Here is a 26,531-nt window from a genome sequence, read left to right as displayed (position 1 = left end):
AACTGAACGAAGAAGAAGACTCGGCTCCTTTCGAGCTAATATATGTTTGAGAGTTTATATCGTTTAAGACACAAGTGTGAGCCTGGAGAGGAGCTTTGGACCGACATGACCGGTTTAACGGGGCTCGGTACCGGAGGACGTGAAAAGGCCCAGGAGCCTGCTGTCGGTTTAAACGTATTTCCAGAGCTAAATGCTACATAGTTAGCCGCTAGTTAGCAGTTAGCCACTCTGCTTTGCCTTTAGGTGAACGTTAGCTGCTAGTTAGCTTAGCTAGCTAGTAATGTGAATTCAACGGCCCAGATATATTTATTTCACTGTTTCGTTCTATTTTAAAGGATGTGAACTAATAAAAGACGTTCTACGATTGATGTGTCTATTTATGTTGGTAGTTAATGTTTACGATCATTTGTTTACTGACACTTCGATATATTTAATGTTCATTTGCGTTTTATTGGTTTGTTCTACCGAATGCTGACTCACTTCCTGCCTCAAGGAACCATGGGAAAGTTGTGATAAGGCTTTCTTTAATTGCGGTTATCGCACGATTCCGGGCCTGAAAAGGACTTTGGGACCGACATGACCGGTCTAAAGAGGTTCGTTAACGGAAACCAGCGAAGAACAATTCAGCCGCCTTCGCTTTAAACCCAACGAGCGCTAAATGCGACATAGTTAGCAGTTAGCAGGTAGCCACTGTGGTTCCCTTGGAGAGCTGAATGCTACATAGTTAGCAGCTAACTAGCACGAGGGGAAGTGAGAGTTTAAAAGTGATGTTAGCGCTCCTTTTAAGGAGCCCAATGTTACATTATATCATACAACGACTAGCTGCCGTACAGTGACGTCATGTTTATGTGTATAAAGGGCGCAGTAAACGTCCTAAACACGTGGTTAATGTCCATAAACCCGAGTTCAGTTTAATGAAAGTAACTTCACGAAGCTTCAGTTGAGTTTTGTTTTTGTTTCTCCACAGTTTCATAAACATTCTGCTCTTATTGATGACGTACACTCTCAATACAGGTGAGTCTTTGAATTATTAATAATTATTAATTATGACGAGTCGTCCAGGTCCACCGCCGTGTGTGACGTTGTTCTTATGAAATGCTGTGTCAGTTTTACGCCAGATGTAACGGGATGCACACCTTCCCAAAAGTTCAACTTTTGTCCCGTCAGTCCACAGAATATTGGGGGATCATCAAGATGTTTGTTGTCAAATGTGAGAGGAGCCTTCGTGTTCTTTTTGCTCAGCGGCGTCTTTCTCCTTGGACTCTCCATGGTCTGGTTCTTGTTGTTGGGTCATGAACACGGGCCTGACGTAGATGTTGTTCTGGGGTCTCCTGGGGAGTTCCTCTGTTTCTCCTCTGTTTCTGAATGTCTTCAGATTGTTAATTGTTCATCGGAGTGACGGGCTGAGGTTGTACCTCTGCTGGGCCTTCTTCCTGATGGTGTCGATGTTTGGGGACCACTTCAGGTCCTGGGAGATTGTGGATCTCAGAAACCTGAAGGTCTCCACGGCAGACACAGTGCTGTTGAGTATGGTGAGGGGGGGCAGTGTTGGGGGGCTCCTCCTGAAGTCCACTGTCATCTCCACAGCTTTGAGCTTGTTCAGCTCCAGGTTGTTCTGACCACACCAGAGGACCAGCTGTTCAACCTCCATCTGTACGCAGACTCAGGCCGTCCCTGATGAGGCCGATGACCGCTGTGTCGTCTTGAGAACTTCAGGAGTTTGACAGACGGGTCCTCTGAGGTGCAGTCGCTGGTGTAGAGGGAGAAGAGCAGTGGGGAGAGACCACATCTCTGGGGGGTCCAGTGCTGACGGTCCGGGTACTAGACCACATCCCTGGGGGGTCCGGGTATTAGACCACATCTCTGGGGGGTCCAGTGCTTACGGTCCGGGTACTAGACCACATCTCTGGGGGGTCCAGTGCTTACGGTCCGGGTACTAGACCACATCCCTGGGGGGTCCAGTGCTGACGGTCCGGGTACTAGACCACATCCCTGGGGGGTCCAGTGCTGACGGTCCGGGTACTAGACCACATCTCTGGGGGGGTCCAGTGCTTACGGTCCGGGTACTAGTCCACATCCCTGGGGGGTCCAGTGCTTACGGTCCGGGTACTAGACCACATCTCTGGGGGGTCCAGTGCTTACGGTCCAGGTACTAGACCACATCTCTGGGGGGTCCAGTGCTTACGGTCCAGGTACTAGACCACATCTCTGGGGGGTCCAGTGCTTTCGGTCCAGGTACTAGACCACATCCCTGGGGGGTCCAGTGCTTACGGTCCGGGTGCTGGATGTGATTTTTCCAGCCTCACCTGCTGCGTCCCGTCTGTCAGGAGGTTAGTGATCCACTGACAGGTGGAGGCTGGACAGTGAGCTGGGACAGTTTGGGGTGGAGTACTGATGGTGTTGAACGCTGAGCTGAAGTCCACAAACAGAACCCTGGCACATGGTGCAGTCCCATGTTGACCGCATCGTCCACCGACCTGTTTGCTCAGGGGGTCCAGCAGGGGCCCTGTGATGTCCTTCAGATGGGTCAACACCAGTCTCTCAAAGGACTTACCTTATTAATATATTACTGGCCTCATTTATTAATTCATTTCATTTATTTAACGTTTGTGTTGTCTCACAGTGTCCTGTGTGGAGGAAGTTGAGGCTTCCACCGGAGGCGACGTCCTGCTGAAGTGCGTCTACGACAAGGTGGAGCTTCTACCGGCGTCTTTCTCCGTCTTCTGGAGGGACAAAGACGACAACAACGTGCTGGACATCAGAGGAAATAAAGAAGATCGTAAAGCGCAGGACGAGAGGTTTGAAGATCGAGTGTTCAGTGAAGAGAAGCTCTACGAGAAGGGAAACTTCTCCATCCAGATGAAGAACGTCCAGCGGTCTGACAGCGGTCTGTACGAATGTAACATCCCGGGGAAGTTCAAGGAGAGCGTCAGGCTCACTGTTACAGGTTAGTTAGTAATAACAGTGTTATAACACATCTGTATATAAAGTGTAATAACTGCCTCAGGTCTGTAAGGCTGTCATACAGTTAGTAATAACAGTGTTATAACACATCTGTATATAAAGTGTAATAACTGTCTCAGGTCTAAGGCTTTTATAGAGTTAGTAATAACAGTGTTATAACACATCTGTATATAAAGTGTAATAACTCTCAGGTCTGTAAGGCTTTTATAGAGTTAGTAATAACAGTGTTATAACACATCTGTGTTTTTGATGTTTCAGATAAACGGGTTGGACCGACTCTTCCTGGACCTTCAGATGGATGTTCTTCTGTAACTCCGATCTTCTCCTCGTGGTTTTCCTTCTTCATCTTCTTCTTCTCTCTTTCACACTTCTACGTTTAAACGTTCAAACTCTGGCAGCTTCTATAAAAAGACCGATTTCACACTAACTTTAAAGAGTAATAACCATCATTTCATCAGAATCAACTCAAAGTCAGGTGCCCCCTGGTGGTCAGTTCATATAGCATCACATCAGCATCCTGAAGTAATCAAAGTAAAAGCACGGCTCTATTAACATAATAATAATAATCACCTTTCATAATTAATTCATATTTAAAGCCACTAATGCTGCTGCTGCTCGGTTTAAGGACAGTATGTCTTCCTGATTGGTCGAAGTCCTGCTGACATCTCTGTTATACTCAATGTTATTAATATCTACCAAAACCAGCTTCCTCATGTTTTATTTATTTACAAGTTCTCCATCCAAACCTCCAAATACAACAACGAAACGTCTGCTGAAAAATATGTTAAACTAAAAAATATTGAAGTATTTCTGTCGGTGAGGTAAGAATATTGTTTGATAAATGTATTTATTTAAATATTTTGAGACATTGCACATTAACGGCAGCTTTTTTCTCTTGTGTATCACAAACATGTTTCATTGGTCATAAGATATTTAAAATGTCTTCATTGTACTTTTTACTCGTCGTAACATTTCAACATCTGAAGCACCTTCGAACAGATTGTAGCCGCGTCTGTGTTCTGCACTACAAGCTTGAGGCTAACAGCTAACGCTGCCTAAAGGGATAGTGCCCAGTTGCATTGTGGGATATGTAGGATTTAAAAGTCTCCATAATCGATCTAGTGTACCTTTATAAGTATCCAATGTTGTAACTTTGACATATCTAGACTTTATTTGTGTTGAACTGATGTGTTGTTTCTGAAGTTCTAGAAGATAGTAGAACGTTCTTCAGTTTGTAAATGTAAAGTCGTAGGATGACGTCCGTCTCAATAACAGGATAAAAGGAGGATTTGTGTTACTGAACATCAGTCAGTCGGTCTCAATTTGAGCATTATTCTGTTAATATTAACCTTCATCCAGCTGAAGACGTAGACTGCACCAAACCCACCTTAGAAAGACCACCGTTTGAGTTTTATTCTGAAAGAAAGAGTTAAAGTTGAAGATTGCTTTGAGTTTTATTCTTAAATAAAGTCAAAGATGAAGAATGGTTTGAGTTTTATTCTGAAAAAGTCAAAGATGAAGAATGGCTTGAGTTTTATTCTGAAATAAAAAGTCAAAGATGAAGAATGGCTTGAGTTTTATTCTGAAATAAAAAGTCAAAGATGAAGAATGGTTTGAGTTGTATTCTGCAGTAACAGGTTTGTGTCACAAGATGGAGCCACTTCATCACATCATGTGACCGCTCTGATGTTCAATTATTAAAACTTTATTAGTCTGTCTTGACAGGTGAAGAAACTACTGTACTATTACTACAACTACTGTGACTATTACTGTTGTACTATAACTGACTACTAGTAGTCCTACTAGTACTGTAATATTGTTTCTACAGGCACTACTAAGATACTGTTACTACTACTGCTAATGTTAGTATGAGTAATACTATTACTCCTACTGACACAGCTACTAAAAATTAACTATAGTACTACTAGTTCCAGTACTACTATCATTACCACCATAACTACTATTGCTACAATGTTTAACACACTACTTTTGTTATTACTATTGTAATACTCTTATGATGGAAACTACCACCACTACTGTAACTCCTACTGCTAGTAGTACTGCTGATACTAGTTACTACTACTTTGACTAAAACTCTCATTGTAACACTATTTAAATTGGAAGTACTACTGCTGATAAGCTACAACCTACTACTACTATTATGACTTGTACTACCACTGCACAATTGTTACACTACTTTTACTAAAATGTCTGCTGTATTTTTTGTACTTTTTATTCTATCTATTTTACTTTGAGTACTAATCCAACCATCACAAGTACTACTTCTTTAAAGTGTCAGTTTTGAGGCTGATTTCTTGGACTAATAAACATGTAGGAAGTACTTGTACTGCTTGTACCACAGTGTATTTACAGATTACTTTGAACGTGTAAATCAGTAGCATTGAACCAGAGTTTTACGTCAGGAAACTGACTTGGTTTTTGTGGTTTTTGAGTTTTCACCTTGAGATACAGGAAGTGAAGAACACTTGTGTCTTCGCTGAGGGAAGAAGAAGCATCAGCTTCAGACCGGAGCTCTGCGCTTCACTCGGGTCTCTTCTGGTTCCTGGTTTTTCTGATCATGGATCCGCGTTGGATGATCCTCCCGGTGGTCCTGATGTGTGCCGAGGCCGAGGTTCAGGTGGCGGCGGCGGCGGCGGCCATCTTGACCTGCTCTGTGGACACCACAGACGTGCACTGGTCCAAAGAGGAAAGCAGCCAGATGAAGGACCTCGCCCGCAGCTACAGTGGTGATTACAAAGAGTCAGAGTACTTTGTTAAAACCTCTTTTAAAAACAAGTACATGGCCATGGGAAACAAACTGGTGATCAGCAACATCACAGCAGAAGACGACGGGCGTTACTTCTGTGGCAGGAAAAATAACAGCAATGTTATATTTACAGACACTTTCCACCTGGTTACAGGTAAACACCTGCTTTTATTTACAAGATTTATTTATAAATATAATTAATAGAGAGGTTATTATTGGATGTACGAATCTTAGATCAGTGTCGTGCATTTTGAAAAAGTCGTACAAAGTGTGAACAACTTTTCCAAACAGACAATCTAACAATTACTCCCACTCTGTTTACTTTTAATTATACAAGTTTGTATGAAGTGTCGTCCAAACATGTCTAAAGATTTAAGTGTCGTAACTGTTTCACAAAGAAAATGAGCGCAGGCTCGAGCACAAGTCTCGCTTTATTTTTATTTTTAATCCAAGAGGAAATTAACTCAGCGTTTGACATTTCTGGCTCCTGTAAATATACTTCCCCAAACAGACAACTCGACAATCTTGCACAATTTCAGTCCACCAAGAGACAGTTGGGTCACTTTAAGAGTTCAGTCCACCAAGAGACAGTTGGGTCACTTTAAGAGTTCAGTCCACCAAGAGACAGTTGGGTCACCCAGTCCACCAAGAGACAGTTGGGTCACTTTAAGGGTTCAGTCCACCAAGAGACAGTTGGGTCACCTTAAGAGTTCAGTCCACCAAGAGACAGTTGGGTCACCTTAAGAGTTCAGTCCACCAAGAGACAGTTGGGTCACTTTAAGGGTTTAGTCCACCAAGAGACAGTTGGGTCACTTTAAGAGTTCAGTCCACCAAGAGACAGTTGGGTCACTTTAAGGGTTCAGTCCACCAAGAGACAGTTGGGTCACTTTAAGGGTTCAGTCCACCTTTACTTGAAATGCTTCTCTATGATCGTATTTGAGCCTTCCTCGGTTTATTTGTTCATCTTTGTTACTTTTCTTTTTCCAGATGTCACTTTGTTTACCAACGACTCTGAAAAAAACCAGCAGCAACACAACAGCAGAATTGTCCACAGTGAGCTCATCGTTTACAGCTCGTTTACCCTGAATGTCCTTTTCGTCTTTGTGATTATAGGTGAGTCTATTATTGGTTTTAACCTACCGAGGTTCTGGTCCTCTGCTCTATGAATACCAACAGCTTCTGCGTGTGAACTTCAGCTGTGAATTTAGAAAAAGTGAGTCACCTGATGCTCTTTTGATGCAGGTTTGGTTTTGACCTCTCCGTGTTTGAAGAGGAAAAACTGCAACCACCAGGTGAACGACCCTTCATCTTTCACCTCTGAGAACCCAGAGACGCTGGAGACGCCGCAGGTAAACAACTACTGATGCTGTGCTACCAATGTTTTTTATAAGTTAATGCTACACTGCTGCTACCAGCAGTCACTGCTATGGCTGCTACTAGTTCTGCTAATGCTACTACTCGTTAATGCTACTGCTGCTACTATTTATACTACATCTAGAGTTATTTCTGCCACTGCTGCAAGACATAATCTCAGTATTACACATTTCCTTGTATCAGTAGTACTACTTGTGTTTACTGTATATAATACTTTTGCCGTGTGTTTCAGTACGAGGAGATCCAGTTCAGAGCCCCAGCGCCTGCTGCTCCACATTTAACGGAGTGTGTTTACTACAAAACCCAGCTTCCAGGTGCCCCACTGCCTCGACACCACTGACACCACTGACACCCAGACGGTACCTGGACACTGGTCCACTCACCTGTAGTACATTTATATTTGACTGATGGTTCTTGTGGACTTGAAGCTCATAAATGGACAAAAAAGACCTTTTCTGGTCTTTTAGGAGGTTGAGGAAATACAAAAACCTGGAGTGTTTAGGTTGTCCCAAACTCGTATTGAGCCGCCTTAAACCTGTTTAGGAACCAGTTTAAGGTGGTTTAAGATTTAAGGTGGCTGAGTTTATAATGATAATGTGATTGTACTACTTTTAATTTATAAAAAACATGTATTTTTGTTTGTTTGTATTAGTTTCTTTCTTCAGTCTTCTCATTTTCTGTTATCATACTCATGACTTTAAGAACAACTATCTCAAAATCAAAAGAATTTAAACATTTAAAAGACAGGATGTCAGAGCACAAACGGAAGGCTTTGAGGTCCAGACACAAGAGCAGAGGTGTTGATGCTTCTGCTGTCGATTTAAAAGTTTATGTGTTGAGTTATTAAGTCTTGTGGTCTGAGTTGTGTGTGAGCAGCAGGTCTGACATCAGCTTGGCCTCATGTGGTGTTGTGGTTCCTCAGAACTGACTTCAGTGTAAAAACTGTCACCGTCACCGTAAAACACTTCCTGCTCTCTGGGCAACTTTAGACCTTCCAGATCAGAGTTGGGACATGTTTCAGTTATGTTTTCATTATTCAGCAGTGAGTATTATAATACACATCCATAACAATCCAACTATCTAAGTGCAGTTGTTGTGGTGTTGGTTAGTAGAAAAGGAAGTCAAGTTCAGAGACAAACAGGACTTTCATATTTGCCTTAATGTTGGTTTTAGATCACTTTTTAATTTTAGTCCACAGACTTTTTGTACTTAATGAAGTTCCACATTTTAATGACACAAATCTCACTTCTGTAAATATCGTCTTTTCTAAAATAGTTTCTAACAAAACATTCATCGATTTTGTTTTCTTTCCAGACAGAAAATTTACTTTTAAAACTTTCTCATTCAACTGTTGATTTTTGTGCCACAATTTAATAACATATTTAGATATGTAGAACAACATTGAATAAACAACCCAGTGCTCTCATATAATAATGCTGCTTTCTCACAGTAAATATTGTATTAAAACTTTAAATAATGATGTGCAGTATTTTAATGGGTATCAGATCAATAGTAGTTAAAGTCGTCAGCATATCAAGAGACTTTACGTGTAGTCTGAACTCATGAACGAATACAACTTTAACAATGATACTAAAACTCAAAGTACTTTCGGGAAAATTAAAGATACTCATAGTGTTCCTGCTGTTTTCAAATGTTTCCACTGAGTGAAATAAACATAATATATTATATTATATAACTTTAATGGCTGCAAAATACTCCTGCATTCAAAATCTGACTTAAATTAAAGTACAAACGTATCTCCTTCAAAGTATAACATACCAAAGTAAAAGTTGTTATAAGTATAGTTATATTATAATTATTGATCACTGACTTTATATGACTTTCTATATATTCCATCATCATTTATTAGTTGATTAATAATCTGAATCTGTAAAGTAACAAAATGTAATGCAGTAAAAAGTACAACATAATAATAGTAGAAGTATAAACAGGAACAAAAGTTTTGTTGATAAGAGTACAATAGCAATAGTAGTAGCACTATAGAAAACTTGTAACACTAGGGGTAGTTTAAGTAGTATTAAGTAGTATTAATAGTGGTTGCAGTTGTACCATAGTTACAGTAGTAGCAGTAGAGGTATTGACAGTGACATTAGTGGTATTAGTAGTATTAAATAATATAAGTATTAATGTCAGTTGTAATGCAGTAGGAATAATAGTAGTAGAAGTATGAACAGGAACTGAAGTTGTATTGAATAAAGTACAATAGCAATAGTAGTAGCACTATAAAAACAGTAGTAACACGAGGGGTAGTATAAGTAGTATTAAGCAGTATTAGTAGTATTAGTAGTGGTTGCAGTAGTACCATAATTACAGTATTGACAGTTACATTAGTGGTATTAGTAGAATTAAGTAATATAAGTATTAATGTCAGTTGTAATACAGTAGTAATAATAGTGGTAGAAGTATGAACAGGAACAGAGGTTTTAGTGATACGAGTACAATAGCAGTAGTACTATAGAAACAGTAGTAATAGTATGGGCAGTGACGGTAAAACTAGTATTAAGTAGTATTAGTAGTACTAAGTATTATTAGTAGTTTTCAGTAGCAGCATCCAGACCTTCATATGAAGTGTGTTGTCATTTCCAGAGTAAATAGTTGAGGTTATTTTAATATTTCAGTTGACTGAGAGACTCAGAAACCACTTCCTGTTTTCAGTCTGAAGGAAACTTTCGTTGACCTGATAAACAAACAGTTGTTTGTTTGAAACTACACGTTTATATAATTTAGTTTTCAGGTTTCACATACTTTTAATTATTCAGTGCTTCACATTAAATTTGTTAAGCTTTACTTTACTCTTCAGTTTGAGTTTTTAGTGTCACTCTGTGTGATTCAGCAGATTTCTCAACATCATCATCATCATCATCATGTGGCCTCAACACTTGTGTGTCTGCTGTTTCACCTCAGAGGTCATGAAATAAGTTCCTCAAAACTCTGGAGGAAAGTGAAACTAACGCTGGAGTTTGTTTTGTCTGAACAGCTGATGTCTAGTCACACGCATGGTCGTATGACGTTTATAATGTCCACACACATACTAACTGTTTTTTATGACTTAGGAGGACGTTATATTAAATTACTGTACACGAGTTTCATGATGACTAACCATAAACACCTCCTAACCAAAAACCACTGCTTCAATGTAGATGTAGCAGTTTAACTTGTGAGGACGTCGGTCCTCATAATGTAGGTGAGTAAACCTTTTCATAGATAACCGTTTATGTGACTTAGGAGGACGTTGGTCCTCATAATGTAGGTGAGTAAACCTTTTCATAGATAATCATTTATATGACTTAGGAGGACGTCGGTCCTCATAATGTAGGTTATTAAACACAATGAGTGGTACAAGGACATCAGGACATGTCGTCCTGTCATGAGGTCACAAGGACATGAGGACAGGAGAAGAGAACAACTGCTGCTATTTATTGAACTAAATTGACTCATTTATATATTTACATGTATTTATATATTTATTGCCTCATTTATTTTTTTCAGGATTTATTTAATTTCCAAATGTATTTATTTATTGATCTATTTTAAATCATTTATTTATTTCATAGTGATATTTATTCATTTATCTATATGAATCATTTATATATCTGTTTGCATTTGCTTATGAATTTATATTTATATTTATTTATTTAAGGTTTTACTTCACAGCATTGACTCATTTATATATTTGCAGTTACATGTATTCATATATTTTTTTGCCTAATTTATTTATGAATATTTACATGTATTTATACATTTATTGCCTCATTTCTATATTCCATTGTCTCACGGTGTCCTGCGAGGACAAAGTCCCTTGAGCCACACCCCCAGGCTCCTTCATCTGTATGAAGCCTTGTTGTCATCCTCCACCTGTCCACCAGGTGTCCTCAGACCCTGCTCCACCTGCTCACCTGTGGCCCATTTTGCAATCAGCCATGTCACTACATATACCACACCCTTTCCCATAGTTTGTCTGTGTTGCACTAGTTCCCAGCCACCAGGACCAGGACCAGGACCTCTATCTGTCTGTAAGCTATATCCACTTCTTCTTCTTCTTCTATAAATGACCCATCTTGACCTGTCTGGTCCATTACTCTTCTAACTGATGTTTCTTCTGCATTAATGTGTTTGTTGCATGTTAACTCTTTTATATCCTTGTATATGTTTAGTTTTGTCTACATCAATGCATCATATTCTATAAGACCATCATGTTTGTGAGAACCTCGTATCTCTAAAAAGAACAACCAGCTTTGTGACGATGCTTTTTACAGCTGATCCAAGAGGCTTAAAGAGTTCATTCATCTGAAGAAGTAGGAACACTTCATCCTTCAGTTTATCATTTACATGAAACAAAACACAACATAAAGGGACAGAGTGTACCTGACAAGTAGTACAATATGTACCTCTGACAAGTAGTACAGTATGAAGTACAATATGTACCTCTGAGATGTAGTACAGTATAAAGTACAATATGTACCTCTGAGATGTAGTACAGTAAAAAGTATAATAAGTACCTCTGAGATGTAGTACAGTAAAAAGTACAATATGTACCTCTGACATGTAGTACAGTAAAAAGTACAATTTGTACCTCTGAGATGTAGTACAGTATGAAGTACAATATGTACATCTTAGGTGGAGTACAGTAAAAAGTACAATAAGTACCTCTGAGATGTAGTACAGTATAAAGTACAATAGTACCTCTGAGGTGTGGTACAGCAAAAAGTACAATATTTACCTCTGAGATGTAGTACAGTATAAAGTACAATAAGTACTTCTGAGATGTAGTACAATATGAAGAACAATATGGAACTCTGAGGTGGAGTACAATATGAAGTACAATAAGTACCTCTGAGATGTAGTACAGTAAAACGTACAATATGTACCTCTGAGATGTAGTACAGTAAAACGTACAATAAGTACCTCTGAGTAAAAACAAATCCTGATCCTCTCATTTTCATCTGTGTTTTATTTTAAACAATACTTCATAACGGGCTATAAAACATCTCTCAGAGGCCTTTGTACTGCTTTACCTTGTGTGTAGCATTTTAATCCACAGCGCCATCTGGTGGAAAATACTGTAAACTCACCAACAAGACCTGAACGCCTTCTTATTCATTTTGCATGACTTGACCCTCTTGTTGTAAGGCAAGGCAAGTTTATTTGTATAGCACATTTCAAGAACAAGGTAATTAAAAATGCTTCACTTAAAAGCGTTGTATGACCCTTAAACGTCATATGTGTCTCACTACAGCAGACGGCTATTCAAAAGCTGCTTCCATGTATGTGCATATGGGTTCTGATGACATAGTTGTGCATCATGCAACACAAATTTGTCAAAACCAAGATGGCCGACAGAAGGCCAGGAACGATGAGTATATGTTGTCAATGTTTCTATAGTGGTGCTATATATGGTGCACAGGGACCCATCATTTCATATACACACAAATCAAATGATCAATTTTTTATTAATGAAATATTTATCAGATTAACTCAATAACTAAACTACTAAACAGAGAATTAATAAATAAACAATCAGATAAACTAAATGAATGGAATAAATAATGTATACATGATACAGGATAATGATTGATCAAGTTTTAAAATGAATTAAAAATAATTATAAAGTGTTATGAACCCAACACTCTGCTTTGCATATACAGTGTGGAAGGAATCTTTGGCATTTTGAACACATCGTTTACCTGGACCTGAAACCCCCTCAGGACAAAGAGCAGCTCAGTGTGAAAGAATGTAGTCGAGGAGGATTGATACACGTGAACGTGAGGACACAATGTTCTCAGAACAAACGTCTGCTTTGCTTTTAAGAAGACGGGTCTTCTTCGAAAGTTTTTTATATTTTCAGACCGTATACTAAGATACCAGCTTTAGCTTGAGAAATCCAGTGAAGCTTCAGCCATCATAATTCAAAAGGAAGTTTATGGTCAAGAAATCAAAAGCAAGATTACTTAAAGTCGTCCTCTCAAATCTAGATCCCTTCAGTGATGCACAGGGCCTTCTGATAGTCGGAGGCCGTCTCCACCATTCAAGCCGTGATCTGAGTGAAGAGACTTCTTTGATTATTTCCGGCAAACATCACAGGACCTGTGACCGGCCGTTCAGTTTCATATTTCCGGCTTTTGTGCAGGGCACATTTAATCGAGCGCCGCCACAGCCGTAGGATAGTTTTACGACGACACACGGCAGCACAGACGGTAACGTCACGGCCACACGCAACATGGCCAATCCATGACTCGTAGAGTCCAACAACAAAGACCCACTTGGGTTCAGATCAGGCAGGCCTTTACTCCCGATCACCCACCTCTGGGTTTCTCCTTCCAACACGAGTGTTGAAGTCTCTCGGCAGAACTACGGAGTCCCCAGTCGGCGTCCTTTCCAGAACGCCACCCAGAGACTCCAAGAAGGCCGGGTACTCCGAGCTGCTGTTTGGTGCATGAGCACAACAATCACAAACTTCCTCCCAGCGACTCTCTGTCACATAGAAGCGACCCCCTCGTTCCCCAGGGAGAACTCCAACACAGCGACTCTCAGCCGAGCGTCGTGAGGATCCCCACACTCGTCCAGCGCCTCTCAACCTGGCAGCTCTGTGAAAGGACAGAGTCCCTCTCCAGGAGTTTGGTCCCAGAACCAGTGTTACGTGAGGAGGTGAGCCCAACTCTATCTCGCTCATACCGAACCTCCTCCTACAACAGCTATAAGGATGATTCTTGTTCACGTTGTTTAAAATAATAACTGCGTTATTGCTTGTAGCATTAATCCATTTAAATATAAAATGTATTTTAAAATGTGAAACAATTATTAATGACTCAATCATGATTCATAAACCCATAAATCTGTATAAAAGAATAATAGTAATCAGTTTATACCATGAGACACCATTAGTTTAACTAACAGACTTTAACATAACATTCAATTCAGGAAGCAACTCAATTCTGGAAAACTGTGATATTAATCAATGAAAGCTTGATGCAGAGTTCTTGTCATGATGTACAAGGACCTATTGTTTTACATACACACACAAATCAAATGATCCAGTTCTTTATTAATGACATATTTATCAGACTAACGAGGAGGACAGACTTTAGACGCCAAAGGAGAGCGATCACACAGACACACATGAGTTGATGTCATGGAAGACGAGATGGAAGTTAGAATTTCACTGAAATAGATGATTTAATAGATGATTTAACAAACATTCATTTATTTAACCTCAATACTTTTCTCCTTTAGAATTACATAATGTTCTCAGAACAAACATCTTTCTAGAAGGTACTGACGGGTCGTTTGTCACAAACCTGTTTTAAAGCACCTGAGGCTCTCAGGTCCAAGGCCACCAGCACAGAATGCTGAGGGACCTGTTCAGGTACTAGATCACACCATGTCTCTAATCTGTGTGAATAGTTCACTAAAGCATCATATCCAATAACAGCCTCACAGGGAGCTCACATGTGTTGCTATTGGAAAGATTCATGTAAATAACAATAATGACTGCTTTATCTTGAGGCAACTTTTAAAAAACAAGAATACATGAAAAGTCACTCGCTGCATTGCTGTGAGAAAAACAAGTTCCTCAACAGACCTCAAGGACACAAAAAGCCAGTTTGGGGAGTTTTGGAGAATGTACAACTTGCATGAGTCTTTAGGGGCGTGATGAGAAGGACCAGCATAAAAAGAGACGGAGAGAGACACACAGCAGGCACATCTCCCCGAGAGGAGAAACATCCAGCGGTTCATCACTGACCTCCATCTTCAAAGCTCCATCTCCCTGCTGCTCCACCCGACCTCCAGACGGTAAGACCAGCCGCACGCTCTCCCTCTCTGCCTGAACTCATGTCGATCTTACTGCTGCAGTAACGGGGGCTGGAGGTCTTTAAACCCCTCTATCAAGATGCATCATGGTAACTCTGTATATAGACAATACAATGAATGGTGAGTGTGCAGTGACTTCAGGGAGAACAAAGACAAACTGCACTGCTTATTGAAATGATTTGGAAATGTTCGTGTTGGAGTTTTTTGCACTCGTACTAACTTGGTGAATAAGCTTCATCTTAAGGAAACCAGTGAGGGTCCATGTAGTGGATTTCAGAGACAGTAAGGAACCTTCTGATAACCCTCCGCTGCATGCAGGACCCTGAACACTGTTCTTTATCCTGTACGCATGGGAGGCATTAAAGAAGGTGTTTTTCATGTCACGATATGAACGCTTTCTCTCCCAGCTCTCCGACAGTTTACTGCTGCTTCTCCATCATGAAGCCAGGTGCTCTGCTCCTCCTGCTGGCAGGTAAGCAGCCATTGAAAAGCTGTCAGTGCTTTAGAATATTTAGCTTATTTTGAAAGACTTTTGATGAAATCAATTTCAACGTAAAATCCTCTTTGGATACTGTGTCACTGTTTGTGATGACGGCAGCTTTTTAAATTCTGCCTTCAACCCAGATTTTTACTTTAATGATTCTTTATAAACATGAAATCAATATAAATGAATAAGATGCTTTTATTTAACACAAGTAAGATAAGTTGGGACAATTTAGTTTGATAGATTCAGTTGTTTATAAAGGACTTAACCTTAATCTACTTACATTCATGAATTAAATCATGGATTCAGATTCCCGTAGTAACACAAAAATATTGATTTCATCTGTTACACCCAGAATTCATTTTAAGTCGGTAGTGTGAGTTATAAAAGAATTGTATTAATTAATATATGATATTCTTTTCCTTCACATTCACGCTGTAGTTGCTGCCAGCCAGGTTGATCTCTACCTGTCTGAATTGATAACACTTAACAGTCCTGGTAGAGAGGTGAACATCAGCTCCTGTCCCATCAGCTTTTATGGACGCTCATTCTCAAGAGTAGAAGTGAGTAAACTTAAACCATGTTACTGTTATTATCTAACAGACACTTCAATGAGAGCTCTCACATCACTGTCGTCTGTTGTCTTTACCTCAAGCATTACACCGGCATTTAGTTTGTGATTATATTCTGGTTATTCATCTGACAAATGAAATACAAATAGCAAAAGTACAACATTTGCCTGTAGTGGAGTATTACTATAAAGTAGCTGAAAATACTCAAATACAAGTACCTCAAAGTTGTAGTTGAGAACAGGACGAACCTGCCTCTCACAGTCGGCTCACATACGACTGATTCATTACAGAAGCTGCATCACTAAAATAGTTTCAGTCAGCTGAACATAATAAAATGAGTCATTTCATAAATGAAGAATAACGTCTCAAAGAATGAGAGACGGGTGAATACATATTGGGTGCTTGTGTTTCAATGGAGAACTCCCTGTGTTATGAAAGTCAACTCAACAAACTGAGTAACTGAAACAAGCAGAAGAAGAAGAAGAAGAAGAAGAAGAGTCAACAAACATTGGTCCTGTTGGTCCTACATGATGATGACCTCATTGTAGGGCCCATGAGGCTGTGGTATGCTGTCTGCTCATGTTGACTCTGTTCATCATCATCATCATCATGTCCTCTAAATGTGATCATTGGCTTCCCTTCTGAGTATTTTCACACTATAGTTTCTGTCCTCAGTGTATTCATTAGTTTCACATTACTCGGTTGGGCCTTTATGTTTTTGAGTATTACAGCTGACTTACTTTAGTTCTTATTGAGCTTAATTTGTGATTTCACATCTTTTCTTGTGTTTTAGTTGTTTCAGTACATGTTTTTCTTTTTCCTCATCAGAAACAAAGATGGCCGTCACAAATCACACATCCCTCTGTTCAGTTTGTACAAACTCATAAATGTTATGTTTTATTGAAGTACACTGAAGTTTCTGTGTGGATGTGTGACGTGTTTGGTTGTGTTTAACTCAAAGCTCATGAGTCTCTTCTGGCTACTCATGAAATGGTTAAAGAGTATTTTTTGTTCAGTGGATTCTGGAAAAAGTTGAAATGCTGCTGGGTAATTTATGTAAAATGATTCTTGCTTCTTGAATGTAATTGTAATTTATGGGAGGAGCAAACTGGAGCATCATGAGCATGGCTGATTAGAAATAATGATCTTTAATAATTATACCTTGATTTGTGTCGAACCTTTTTCTACAAACTGACTATAACGGTTGGTACCTCAACTGTGGATTCATGGCCATTCACTAACAGTCAAACAGTAACAGGAGTTTACAAGGACATAAGTTCATGCAGAGTCTCAGGTAGGCAAATCATGCAGTTCACAAAGAAAAGGGAGTGGGACTCTTCAGGGATCCTCTAAAAAATGTGATATCTTAAAATTGCTGTTATTTCCATCTCTTAAAGTTGATATCAAACTAATTTCATAAACCTCCTTTCACCTCCCAGATGTCATTTTAGCAGCCGGTTCAAGTATTCAAGTCCCAGACACCTGCTCCAGTAAAACCTGTAGTCAGTCTTCAGTCCTCACTTCTGTCAGTACATGTGGACTCTGGGAGGTTTGCCTCGGCAACAACACGTAAATATGTTCGCTTTATATTTGTGATAAAGTCTGAATAAATGTTTGAGTGACTGATTTAAATGAAGTGTACCAAAGAGACTGAACGAGACTTGAAGCCTCTGAATACTTTGAGGATGAGATCAAGATCAAAGCAGCAGAGATATCCTGGCTCTCCCCGAGTACACTCACACTTCAAAGTCCCTGGAGCCTACAATTCCCACAATGCAACCCTGTAAACATGACTACATACACATAGATGTTTATTATTTTAGACTTATTCATTATCTCAGAGTTGTTCTCGGTGTTTTCTCAGGTGGAGTGGTACTCCCCTTTAATAAACTGATCTGTATGTGTTATTGGTGGAGTACTCTTTCAGGATTTATATTCCTCAAATGTATAAGAAACTTCATGTTCAAAGGATAAAACATCATCGTGTCTTTGGATTCTGCCTTTAGAAATGAATAGACAGTTAAGTTTGTCTCTTTCCATCTCCATCAGGTGTGAGACACCCACCATTGTGTGCACTGTGACTGGCTCCACCGTCATCGATTTCAACAGCGGAGTCCACTCTGTCCAGGATCGCTGTGACTACACTCTGATGAAGCCTCTAGGAAGCTCTGGTTTTAAACTCGAAGCAGGTTTCCGTGAGCGACGTCGTAAAGACGTGTCGTTTTTGGACCACTTGATAATAACGCAGTCAGGTGTAAGAATGCATCTGGGACAAGGCGGAAGAGTTCGGGTGAGCTGCCACAATCCATCTAAAAACAGTGTTCATTGATCAATCTGATGATCATTACAAGCCAGGAGTTACTTTGTGTTGATGTATTCAGAGACACTTTCTGTAGATGTGGTGGGAGTATGAAGCAGCATCAAATAGAAATACTCCAGTAAAGCTTTGTAGAATCAATTCAGTATTTGTGTACAGTTGTTACTTTCCTCCAATATAAGGTGGCATACAAAGTAATCCGTGTTTCCTCTCAGGATCTGTTTGTGATCATATTTACTGATATGGAACCAGGATTAAGACCAGTGTTTCCTATCTGCTGTGATGTAGGTCGGAGACCAAACACTGAACCTCAACACCACGGCTCAGCTGCTTCACGGTGTGGAGCTCTCCAAGGACCAGACTGGAGTTACTGCCAAGATACCTTCCTCCAACATGACAGTCTTTTTTGATGGCAACACCGCCCATGTGTCAGGTACAGAACCCTAGATCCTATCTGGACTGAGTTTCAGAATGAAAGCTGTGCTTATTAGGGTCAGACTTCATTGATTTGTCTCTAATTGTCTCCTGACATCAAACAGGACCAATGCAAGCTCTAGAGGGTTTGTGTGGAAACCCCACTAATCCGAGCCAGACCACCAGCCTGGATAAGGAGAAGAACAAGGAGTCTGGGTACGACTTAGTCTTAACTTGATGCACTGACTGATATTAATACATTTTCTATTCATGTCCTATCGTCTAATGTAATGTGCCGTTTGTCGCCCCCTAGCTGCTTCGTTCAGCACAACGACACCGTCGACGGTACCATCAACTGCAACCGCTCCGCTGAACAGTAAGAAGTGACCCATCTAAACACTAAACACTCCCTTCACCCTTCAAACAGCACCGAGTCATCTGCATATACATTTATATGTGCCACCACACCGTCCTGTGACCAGGGATGGTTGTGGAAGGTAAACACTCGTAACACTCATTCTTCCTCTCTGCACGGTTCGATCAGCTGTGATCTCCTGAGACAGCCACCCTTCACTGCTTGTCACAACCACACTGACCCAGAGCCCTACGTGGCCGCCTGCAAAGACACTCTGTGCAAATACCCGGCGGTGGACGGTCTCAACTGCCAGTTTATGGAGGCCTACGCCAAGTCCTGCAGCCTGAAAGACGACGTCACACTGGCTGACTGGAGGTCAACGGTCGGCTGCTGTAAGATCCTCGTTCGCTTTCTCTCATTCTGCTGCTTAGTGGACGTTTAGATTGAAGCGAGTCGAGTATAAAGAAGCAGATCAATTAAACACTCAGATGAAGTTACCGGAAAATGTTGCACTGCTCCAAGACCTGTGGAGTATTCGTGAAGACTGCATCACTGACTTTGTTGACATGAACGATGTTATTTTCATGATGTTCTTGGTTGACCTGAAAGTGAAGCTCATGTGTCTGTATGTCTGTCTGTAGCTGCTGTCCCTAAGGCCTCCTGTCTGGACCAGTACTGCAGCGATCATGAGTTCTGCGGCGAGAAGCTCGGTAAAAGAAGCTGCTTGTGTCGGGCCTTGTTTGCCTCCAAGTACAAACCAACGAACGTTTAGGTACAGTGCAATTTTACAGACTGCAGCAAGTGGAGAACAAGCTTTCTCTCTGATTGATGTAAGAGGAGAGACAATGCCTTGTGTTTCTGTCTCAATCTAGATGGACAACAACTAAATCCTCTACAATAACACCATCGTGACGAGGAACAGCTCAAAGAACGACGTTATCACCCGCAATGACCAAGTACATATCGACTTCTCCTGCCTCTACACGAAGCCAGACATCAAGAGTCTGTCCTTCAGGATCAGAGACAGGTGTGTGGAGGGGGCTGAGCTGCACCTGCTTGTTGATGTGCAGCTTGTTGTAGTTTGACACAGCTGAACTCTGTGTGTGTGTGTGTGTGTGTGTGTGTGTGTGTGTGTGTGTGTTCTGCAGCTCTGTGGTGCAGCAGATTGTATCTGGAGTTTGGAACTACACTCTGATGATGAGCGCCTACACCGACGCCGGCCGCATGAACCTCGTCGGGTCGAGCACCGACATCCAGCTGAACCAGAATGTCTGGCTGGAGCTGAAGACGGAGGGGCTGGACGGCAACATGGTCGCCATAGTGACCGACTCCTGCTGGGCAACCAACCAGCAGTCCCCCGATGGCGGTCTGCGATACGACCTCGTCATTAACGGGTGAGAAAGAACTCTTCGTCTGCGGCTGTAAGAATCAGCTGCTGATGAACTCATCGTGTCCGTTTCCCTGTTTCTGAGCAGATGCCCAAACAAAGCTGACCAGACGGTGAAGGTGGAGGGAAATGGACTGGGAACCTTCAACTTCTTCTCTTTCAACATGTTTGAGTTCTCAGGGGGAAAACCTGAAGTCTACCTGCACTGCAAACTGGAGCTGTGCCTCAAACAGAGCAAATGTGCTCCGGTAAGCAGGACAGGAGAGAATGCTGCTTTACCAACTAATCATTATGCTGTATGGTTCCTTTCATGGTTTTATATATTGATTAAAGGATTATTATCACTGATGCATTAATATGTGAGCAGCTTTGCTGTAGTTGGCTGAGGTGGAGCTGAGTTATTTATAAAGTGTTGCACAGTTTAACCTGCTCAGAATATAAATATAAAGAATATTTCAACCACTTTTTAACTTTGATCAAATGTTCAAAAAGATGATTCAGAAATAAGTTTCTTTATCTTGGAATAAGGAAGTCTGCAAGTTTAAGAACATAATGTATACTTTTAATAATATAATTAAAGGGATACTGTCATATTTTTTGGCACAAAAAGCTGAAGTGTTGACCTCCGTAAAGCCGACACTGTCTGCAGTCTAACCCCTGACCATCCTCCGTGTCTTACAGACCTGCAGCGGAGGCGTTAAAAGGAAGCGCAGATCTTCCAGGTCTAACCGTACTGATGGAAACCCAGCCCTCATCACTATGGCCTGGAGTAATTAAAGACAGCTCCCCTTTTGACCTATGACATGGTACGTATGAAGCTCATTTGGTTTTGATTTAAATTGATAGCCATCAACACATGGTTCTTGACATGGTGTCCAGTGACCGTCATGTTTCATATACACAAACCACATGATCGAGTACTTTATGAATTAAATGTTATTTATCATCAACTAAACTCCTCGACAGTCAAATGACATAAGTTAGTCCTGGGGGTGGCGCTAGAGGAAAGCTCAAAGGGTTCATCCTCTCAGGAGCAGGAATGTGATCAGGAAGATTAATGGACGTCTGACTCTTAGATATTTGGTATTTAACCTCCATAAGAGACAAAGTATAAATCATGACTCATCAGTTTTGTCTGCTTGTCTTCTCAGCTGATTCCTGACTTGAGCTTCGTCCAACAAGGAGCCTGAAATCTCACTGCTTCTGAACAAGTGTTTGAAGTGATCGCTGCTGTGAAACAATGCTGGCAGATATAATCTTCATTTGATCACCTGAGATGACGGCGTTTATTAATTCTTCAGAAATCCAATGATTCTTGCAAATTATTATGAGATTTAGAAATTTAACATAATCTTTAGTGAAATAAATGATAGAAAAATGGAATCAAGAAACTAATCAAAGATGGGTTTAAGGGTTTTATTTACTGTGTGCACTACTTCTTGGTACTTTAAAATATATATCATTACTTCTTTAACATTAGGTTAATTGCCTTCTTTAAATGTACACAGCCTGAATGATAACTAGTGGATGCAGGAACAGAATCTGTTTTAGTGACACGAAATGAAAAGAACGAAAGTTTGGAGAGCAAGTGGAAGGAAAATACTGTTGTGAACATAACTAAGAGATCGAAGTTACTACGCATGAAGATTGCCAGTTCAAACTGTGACTGTAATTACGCAAAGACATGCTGTTGTACTATTATGTTGTTACTATGAGCAAAAGAAAATCCAAAAAAATATAATAAAGGGAGTGGGAAAACCAACATGAGTGTCATTCGTGTATTCATCTTTTTTTCTTGAACCTCTGGGCCTCTAAATCCAGAGTTATTAATGTACAGTAAATATTTAAATGTAAGCAGTCATTAACATCCAGCTGATTAGAACTGTGTAGATGAAACCAGTCAGCCATTTTGTGCATTACACAACCTTTAGTTCTTGAATTGTTCTACTTAGTTCTAGTTTGTACTGATCTTGAAAGTTTTCACCATGACAAGACTTACATTAGGGTCAGAAAACCTACTCTGTGACAGAAAGAAAGAGATCAAGAAAAACAATGAAGAAATCTATTTAAAATGAAGATGTAAGAACCGCCGATTTCAATAAAGGTGTTGCTATTGTTAGATCCGTGAGTTTAAGCCCCGATACAGAACTATCTAATAAATCGGCTCTCCGTTTAAAAGGTCCGGATCACCAAGCCCGTTGGGTTTTCACCAATCTCACAGGATACTCGGTGATCTGGTTAAGCTGATCTGGCTTGTTCACGACCTTCCCTCCTGACGTCTACCCTGCTTCATCTGGCAACTGCACATGGCAGAGAGCCCCTCTTGGCCGAATGCAGCTATCAGTCGCGTCAGTTAATGGCAGCTTTCCTCTAACGGATCTAGGCTCTAGGTAAGGTGCCAGGATAGGTTTTGATAGCTAGGATTAAGCTATAAGGGTCTGTTTAGTGGACTAAGAACTAGAATAACCATCAGAACTCTATCGCTGTTATGCACACAAGTTAATACTTTAACTTTTTACAGCCATAAGTACTACTTTGTGAAAAAAGCAAGGATTTCTCTTGATCCTCGTTGTGAAACCTGAATATCAGAATGAGACTTCTCCTTTAATACGAGATGTCTCCTTCAGAACGAGATGTCTTTTCAGGACGAGACGTCTTTTTTAGAATGAGAAGTCTCCTTAAGAACGAGACTTCTCTTTTAGAACGAGACTTCTCCTTCAGAAGAGACATCTCTTCAAGACGAGACGTCTCCTCAGGACAAGCTGTCCCCTTTAGAATGAGATGTCTCCTTCAGGACGAGAAGTCTCCTTTAGAATGAGACGTCTCCTTTAGAACGAGACTTCTCCTTCAGAATGAGACGTCTCCTCAGGACGAGACGTCTCTTCAAGACGAGACGTCTCCTTCAGGATGAGACGTCTCCTTTAGGACGAGACATCTCCTTCAAAAGAGATCAGTTAAATACCAGTAGTATCGTAGTAGTAGCATAGATAGTAGAGGAAATACTAGCAGTCGAAGTATAAGGAATAGTACTCGTTGTAGTATTGGCAGTATTTCAGCAGTAGTATTATTTATCAAAGTAACAGGAATTTGGAGTTGTAGTAGTAGTAGTAGTACTGTAATATTAACGACCTGTTGAGACATAGTGGTTATGATTGCAGTACTTGGAGTAGTATTAGTAGAAGTAGTGTCAAGGTAGACGAGATGTGGTCTGTACATTTACTAAATGTAGTACTACTTTTAACACTATGTTTAGTGATAGTATTTTTTGTCCTATTTTTGTGGTAGTATTAGTAATACTAGCAATACTGGTCATACAGTCATGTACTGTGTTGCAATACTCTTTGGATCCACTTGGAGGAGCTGTGGTGTTAAATACTCAGCTATGTGTACTTATACTTTAGTTTATCTGTGTTTGAAGTTATTGATCAACACAAATTAAACAAATATGATTAATCACTTCATATAAATCAATATAATCAAAAATATTAATCATACAATATTAATCATGACTGTATTTATTTAAGACAGAGTAAAAGTATTACATTAATACATATTATGTTTGACAGAATCTTCTGCTCTGAAATTCTACTTTTATTAAACTGATCTGATTTTGATTGATTGTTGAATTATTTTCATATTTTGGTTTATTAAATATATATATAACAATGTATATAACAATGACAAATGTAACTAAATGACTTGCAGATTCCTGCCTTCATCTGAATGTTAAAAAGACTGTTTGTATGTTCTTCTCAAAGAGGGCTTGCAAAGTGTCACCGGAGCCAGATGTTTATGTTGCTGGTGAGAGGCTACAGGTAGCGTCAGATTTTAAATATTTAGGAATTTTTATTGATTCTAATCTCTTTTTTAAAAAGCAGGTAAAACATGTGACAAAGGTCTTCAAATTTAATCTCATGAATTTCAGATATATAAGAAACAGTCTAACCATGCAGGCTGCGAAACTGTATTTTAATGCAATGATTGTCCCCCATCTGACCTACTGCTCAACCAGCTGGACACAAGCTAGCAGCACAACATTAACATCTATTCATATTCTCCATAAACAAGCTCTAAAAACACTTTACAAAAAGTCACCATCACTGCAATATCCTCATCAAACACATATCGTGGGTTGGGAGAACCTCATTAAATTCACTGATGTGTGTCTGGTTTTTAACATTGTACATGGTATAGGCCCCGCCTCCGCTTAGTGATTTTATTAAACAAAGCACTCAAAGCAGCAGACTCACTAGATCTGCTTCAAGAGGTCATTTCACATAGGTCAAGCTCTATTAGCAAATCTACATTCTCTGTGGAGGAAGCTCACTAGTGGAATGCTCTGCCACCACATATACACACACACACACACACACACACACACACACACACACACACACACACACACACACACACGCACACAAAACACACACAAAACATTCAAACACAGCCTGAAGGAATGGCTTGTTGCCGATCAGGTGTGCAAGCATTGCTGTACTGTCTGTCCTGTCCTGCTTGTTTTGCCTTTTTGTGCATTTGTCTTGTTCACTGTTGCTATCTTCCTTTCCTTCCTGTTGCTATCTTCCTTTCTTGATGTGTGTGTTGTGTGTCTCAGTGTTATATATGTGTATATATATATATATATATATATATATATATATGTGCTTGTACTGTAGGTGGTTTGTTCTGCTCTGCTCTAGTGTCGTACACTTTTCTTTTGCTTATATGTGTATTAGTTTTGTCTATACGTTACTGTCTATCTATGAATTTTAATTCCATTTTATTTGAAATTTTGTAATTTGAAAACTAGCCTCTCTGGCTCACCTACAGTTTCACTGTCGATTGGTGTGCATTGTCCCTGCAAAATAAATAAACAAATAAATAAATATATATATACATACGTATACGTATACATATATATATACGTATATACGTATATGTATATATATACGTATATGTATATATATACGTATATGTATGTATATATATATTATAAATATTAAAATCAGCACCAAATACCAAACTGCTCTCAGAAAATCAGATTTCATTCTAAAAATAAAGAAAAAAATGAAACGTCAATAGAAATGTAAAGTATTGATGAGCTGAGTGAAGTCAGAATCATTAATCCACAATAACACCACCAAGAGTACTTTCAAAATAAAAGCACTGCTTTAAAAACTGTTGGCAAGAATTTTAGTTTTTCATGGAATTTCTATTGTTTATCATAATATTATTGTAGATTTCATGCTTAAAATATTACAATTTAATTGTCTGTAGTTCAGATTAAAGTCATTTCATGTAAACAAGAAGTGTTTGGACATCTTCTCCTCTTTTGTGTTTTTGTATTATTTTTCTTTATAACTATTTTTTGAAGGTGGATTTGGTAAATATTGGAGCTCATGTTAATGACTTTATGTCTACAATAAAACACAATCATTTATTAGTTGATTAATACTCTGAATGAAGATAAATAAAGTACATTTACTCTGAAATGTAAAATACTAGTACCTCAAAACCAAAGGCTTTACTTTCCAGATTTGACAGTAGTATTTGTTCAGTGTATTTGTACACTGACTGTAGTATTACTACTTGATTTATGTAAGATATCTAGAGTATTTTGGGGGGTTTTATTCTGAAGGCGTGCAGCGGAAACGTGGTGGTTGTTTGTTTGTACCTTGACTTGTAGCGAAAGAGAAGAAGAAGAAGAAGAAGAAGAAGAAGAAGAAGAAGAAGAAGAAGAAGAAGAAGAGGAGGAGGAGGAGGAGGAAGAGGACGGACCGGAAAGAAAGAAAAGAAATGTGGAATAACTTGCGTGCCGCGCGCGCGACACCCTGAGGAAGGATTATTAAGAAAAAAAATCAGTTTTTTTGTTTTTCATCTTTTTTTTCTGGATTAGATCCCGCTGCTGCTTCCTGTCGGGACAACACACACACACACACACACACACACACACACACACACGCACACACACACACACACACACACACACACAGTTCAACCCGGTTCCCGGACGACGCGTGCGTACGTGCACGTGACTGTGCGCGAGCGTCCAGGTGTGTGTTTCCGCTCC

General features: G+C 39.9%; 4 protein-coding genes and 1 long non-coding RNA gene across 9 annotated transcripts in view; all 5 read left to right on the top strand.

Annotated features, from left to right (window-relative positions):
• LOC137887685 (CD276 antigen homolog) lies at window positions 1–4,530 on the top strand. 2 transcript variants are annotated; one of them, XM_068730849.1, is made up of 4 exons: window positions 1–162; window positions 968–1,014; window positions 2,624–2,947; window positions 3,223–4,530. In XM_068730849.1, the coding sequence occupies exons 2-4, from the start codon at window positions 993–995 to the stop codon at window positions 3,342–3,344; spliced, it is 468 nt and encodes a 155-aa protein (XP_068586950.1). In that variant the 5' UTR covers window positions 1–162; window positions 968–992; the 3' UTR covers window positions 3,345–4,530. The 2 variants fall into 2 exon arrangements, with proteins under 2 accessions (XP_068586950.1, XP_068586940.1); XM_068730839.1 differs by lacking the exon at window positions 1–162 and adding an exon at window positions 190–593.
• Window positions 4,531–5,498: 968 nt separating this feature from the next.
• Window positions 5,499–7,742, top strand: LOC137887169 (uncharacterized). Its single transcript, XM_068729983.1, has 4 exons — window positions 5,499–5,885; window positions 6,719–6,844; window positions 6,974–7,080; window positions 7,338–7,742. The coding sequence occupies exons 1-4, from the start codon at window positions 5,543–5,545 to the stop codon at window positions 7,443–7,445; spliced, it is 684 nt and encodes a 227-aa protein (XP_068586084.1). The 5' UTR covers window positions 5,499–5,542; the 3' UTR covers window positions 7,446–7,742.
• A 7,048-nt stretch (window positions 7,743–14,790) lies between these two features.
• LOC137887164 (uncharacterized) lies at window positions 14,791–17,471 on the top strand. Its single transcript, XR_011105028.1, has 4 exons — window positions 14,791–14,917; window positions 15,343–15,407; window positions 15,861–15,982; window positions 17,431–17,471. It is a non-coding gene; the product is annotated as an uncharacterized lncRNA (long non-coding RNA).
• Window positions 17,472–17,481: 10 nt separating this feature from the next.
• On the top strand, window positions 17,482–22,226 carry LOC137887154 (von Willebrand factor-like). The gene is made up of 12 exons (XM_068729963.1): window positions 17,482–17,560; window positions 18,041–18,281; window positions 18,597–18,741; window positions 18,848–18,938; window positions 19,036–19,098; window positions 19,267–19,469; window positions 19,719–19,849; window positions 19,950–20,104; window positions 20,226–20,471; window positions 20,553–20,712; window positions 21,146–21,270; window positions 21,616–22,226. The coding sequence occupies exons 2-7, from the start codon at window positions 18,141–18,143 to the stop codon at window positions 19,847–19,849; spliced, it is 774 nt and encodes a 257-aa protein (XP_068586064.1). The 5' UTR covers window positions 17,482–17,560; window positions 18,041–18,140; the 3' UTR covers window positions 19,950–20,104; window positions 20,226–20,471; window positions 20,553–20,712; window positions 21,146–21,270; window positions 21,616–22,226.
• Window positions 22,227–26,140: 3,914 nt separating this feature from the next.
• bcor (BCL6 corepressor) overlaps window positions 26,141–26,531 on the top strand; it is a 27,848-nt gene continuing 27,457 nt past the window's right edge. For 3 of the 4 annotated variants that reach the window (XM_068730811.1, XM_068730828.1, XM_068730800.1), the window contains exon 1: window positions 26,141–26,531. This exon is cut by the window's right edge and continues 263 nt beyond it. The gene's annotated coding sequence lies outside the window, so the exon portion shown is untranslated. The other variant, XM_068730819.1, reaches the window with a different exon arrangement.

This window comes from Cebidichthys violaceus, unplaced genomic scaffold (genome assembly GCF_023349555.1).
Source record: "Cebidichthys violaceus isolate CVI_PGR_0920_01 unplaced genomic scaffold, fCebVio1.0.p SCAF_103, whole genome shotgun sequence".
Taxonomy (NCBI): Eukaryota; Metazoa; Chordata; class Actinopteri; order Perciformes; family Stichaeidae; genus Cebidichthys; species Cebidichthys violaceus.
The sequence above is the reverse complement of the archived record's forward strand: the minus strand, read 5'-3'. Positions and strand labels throughout refer to the sequence as shown.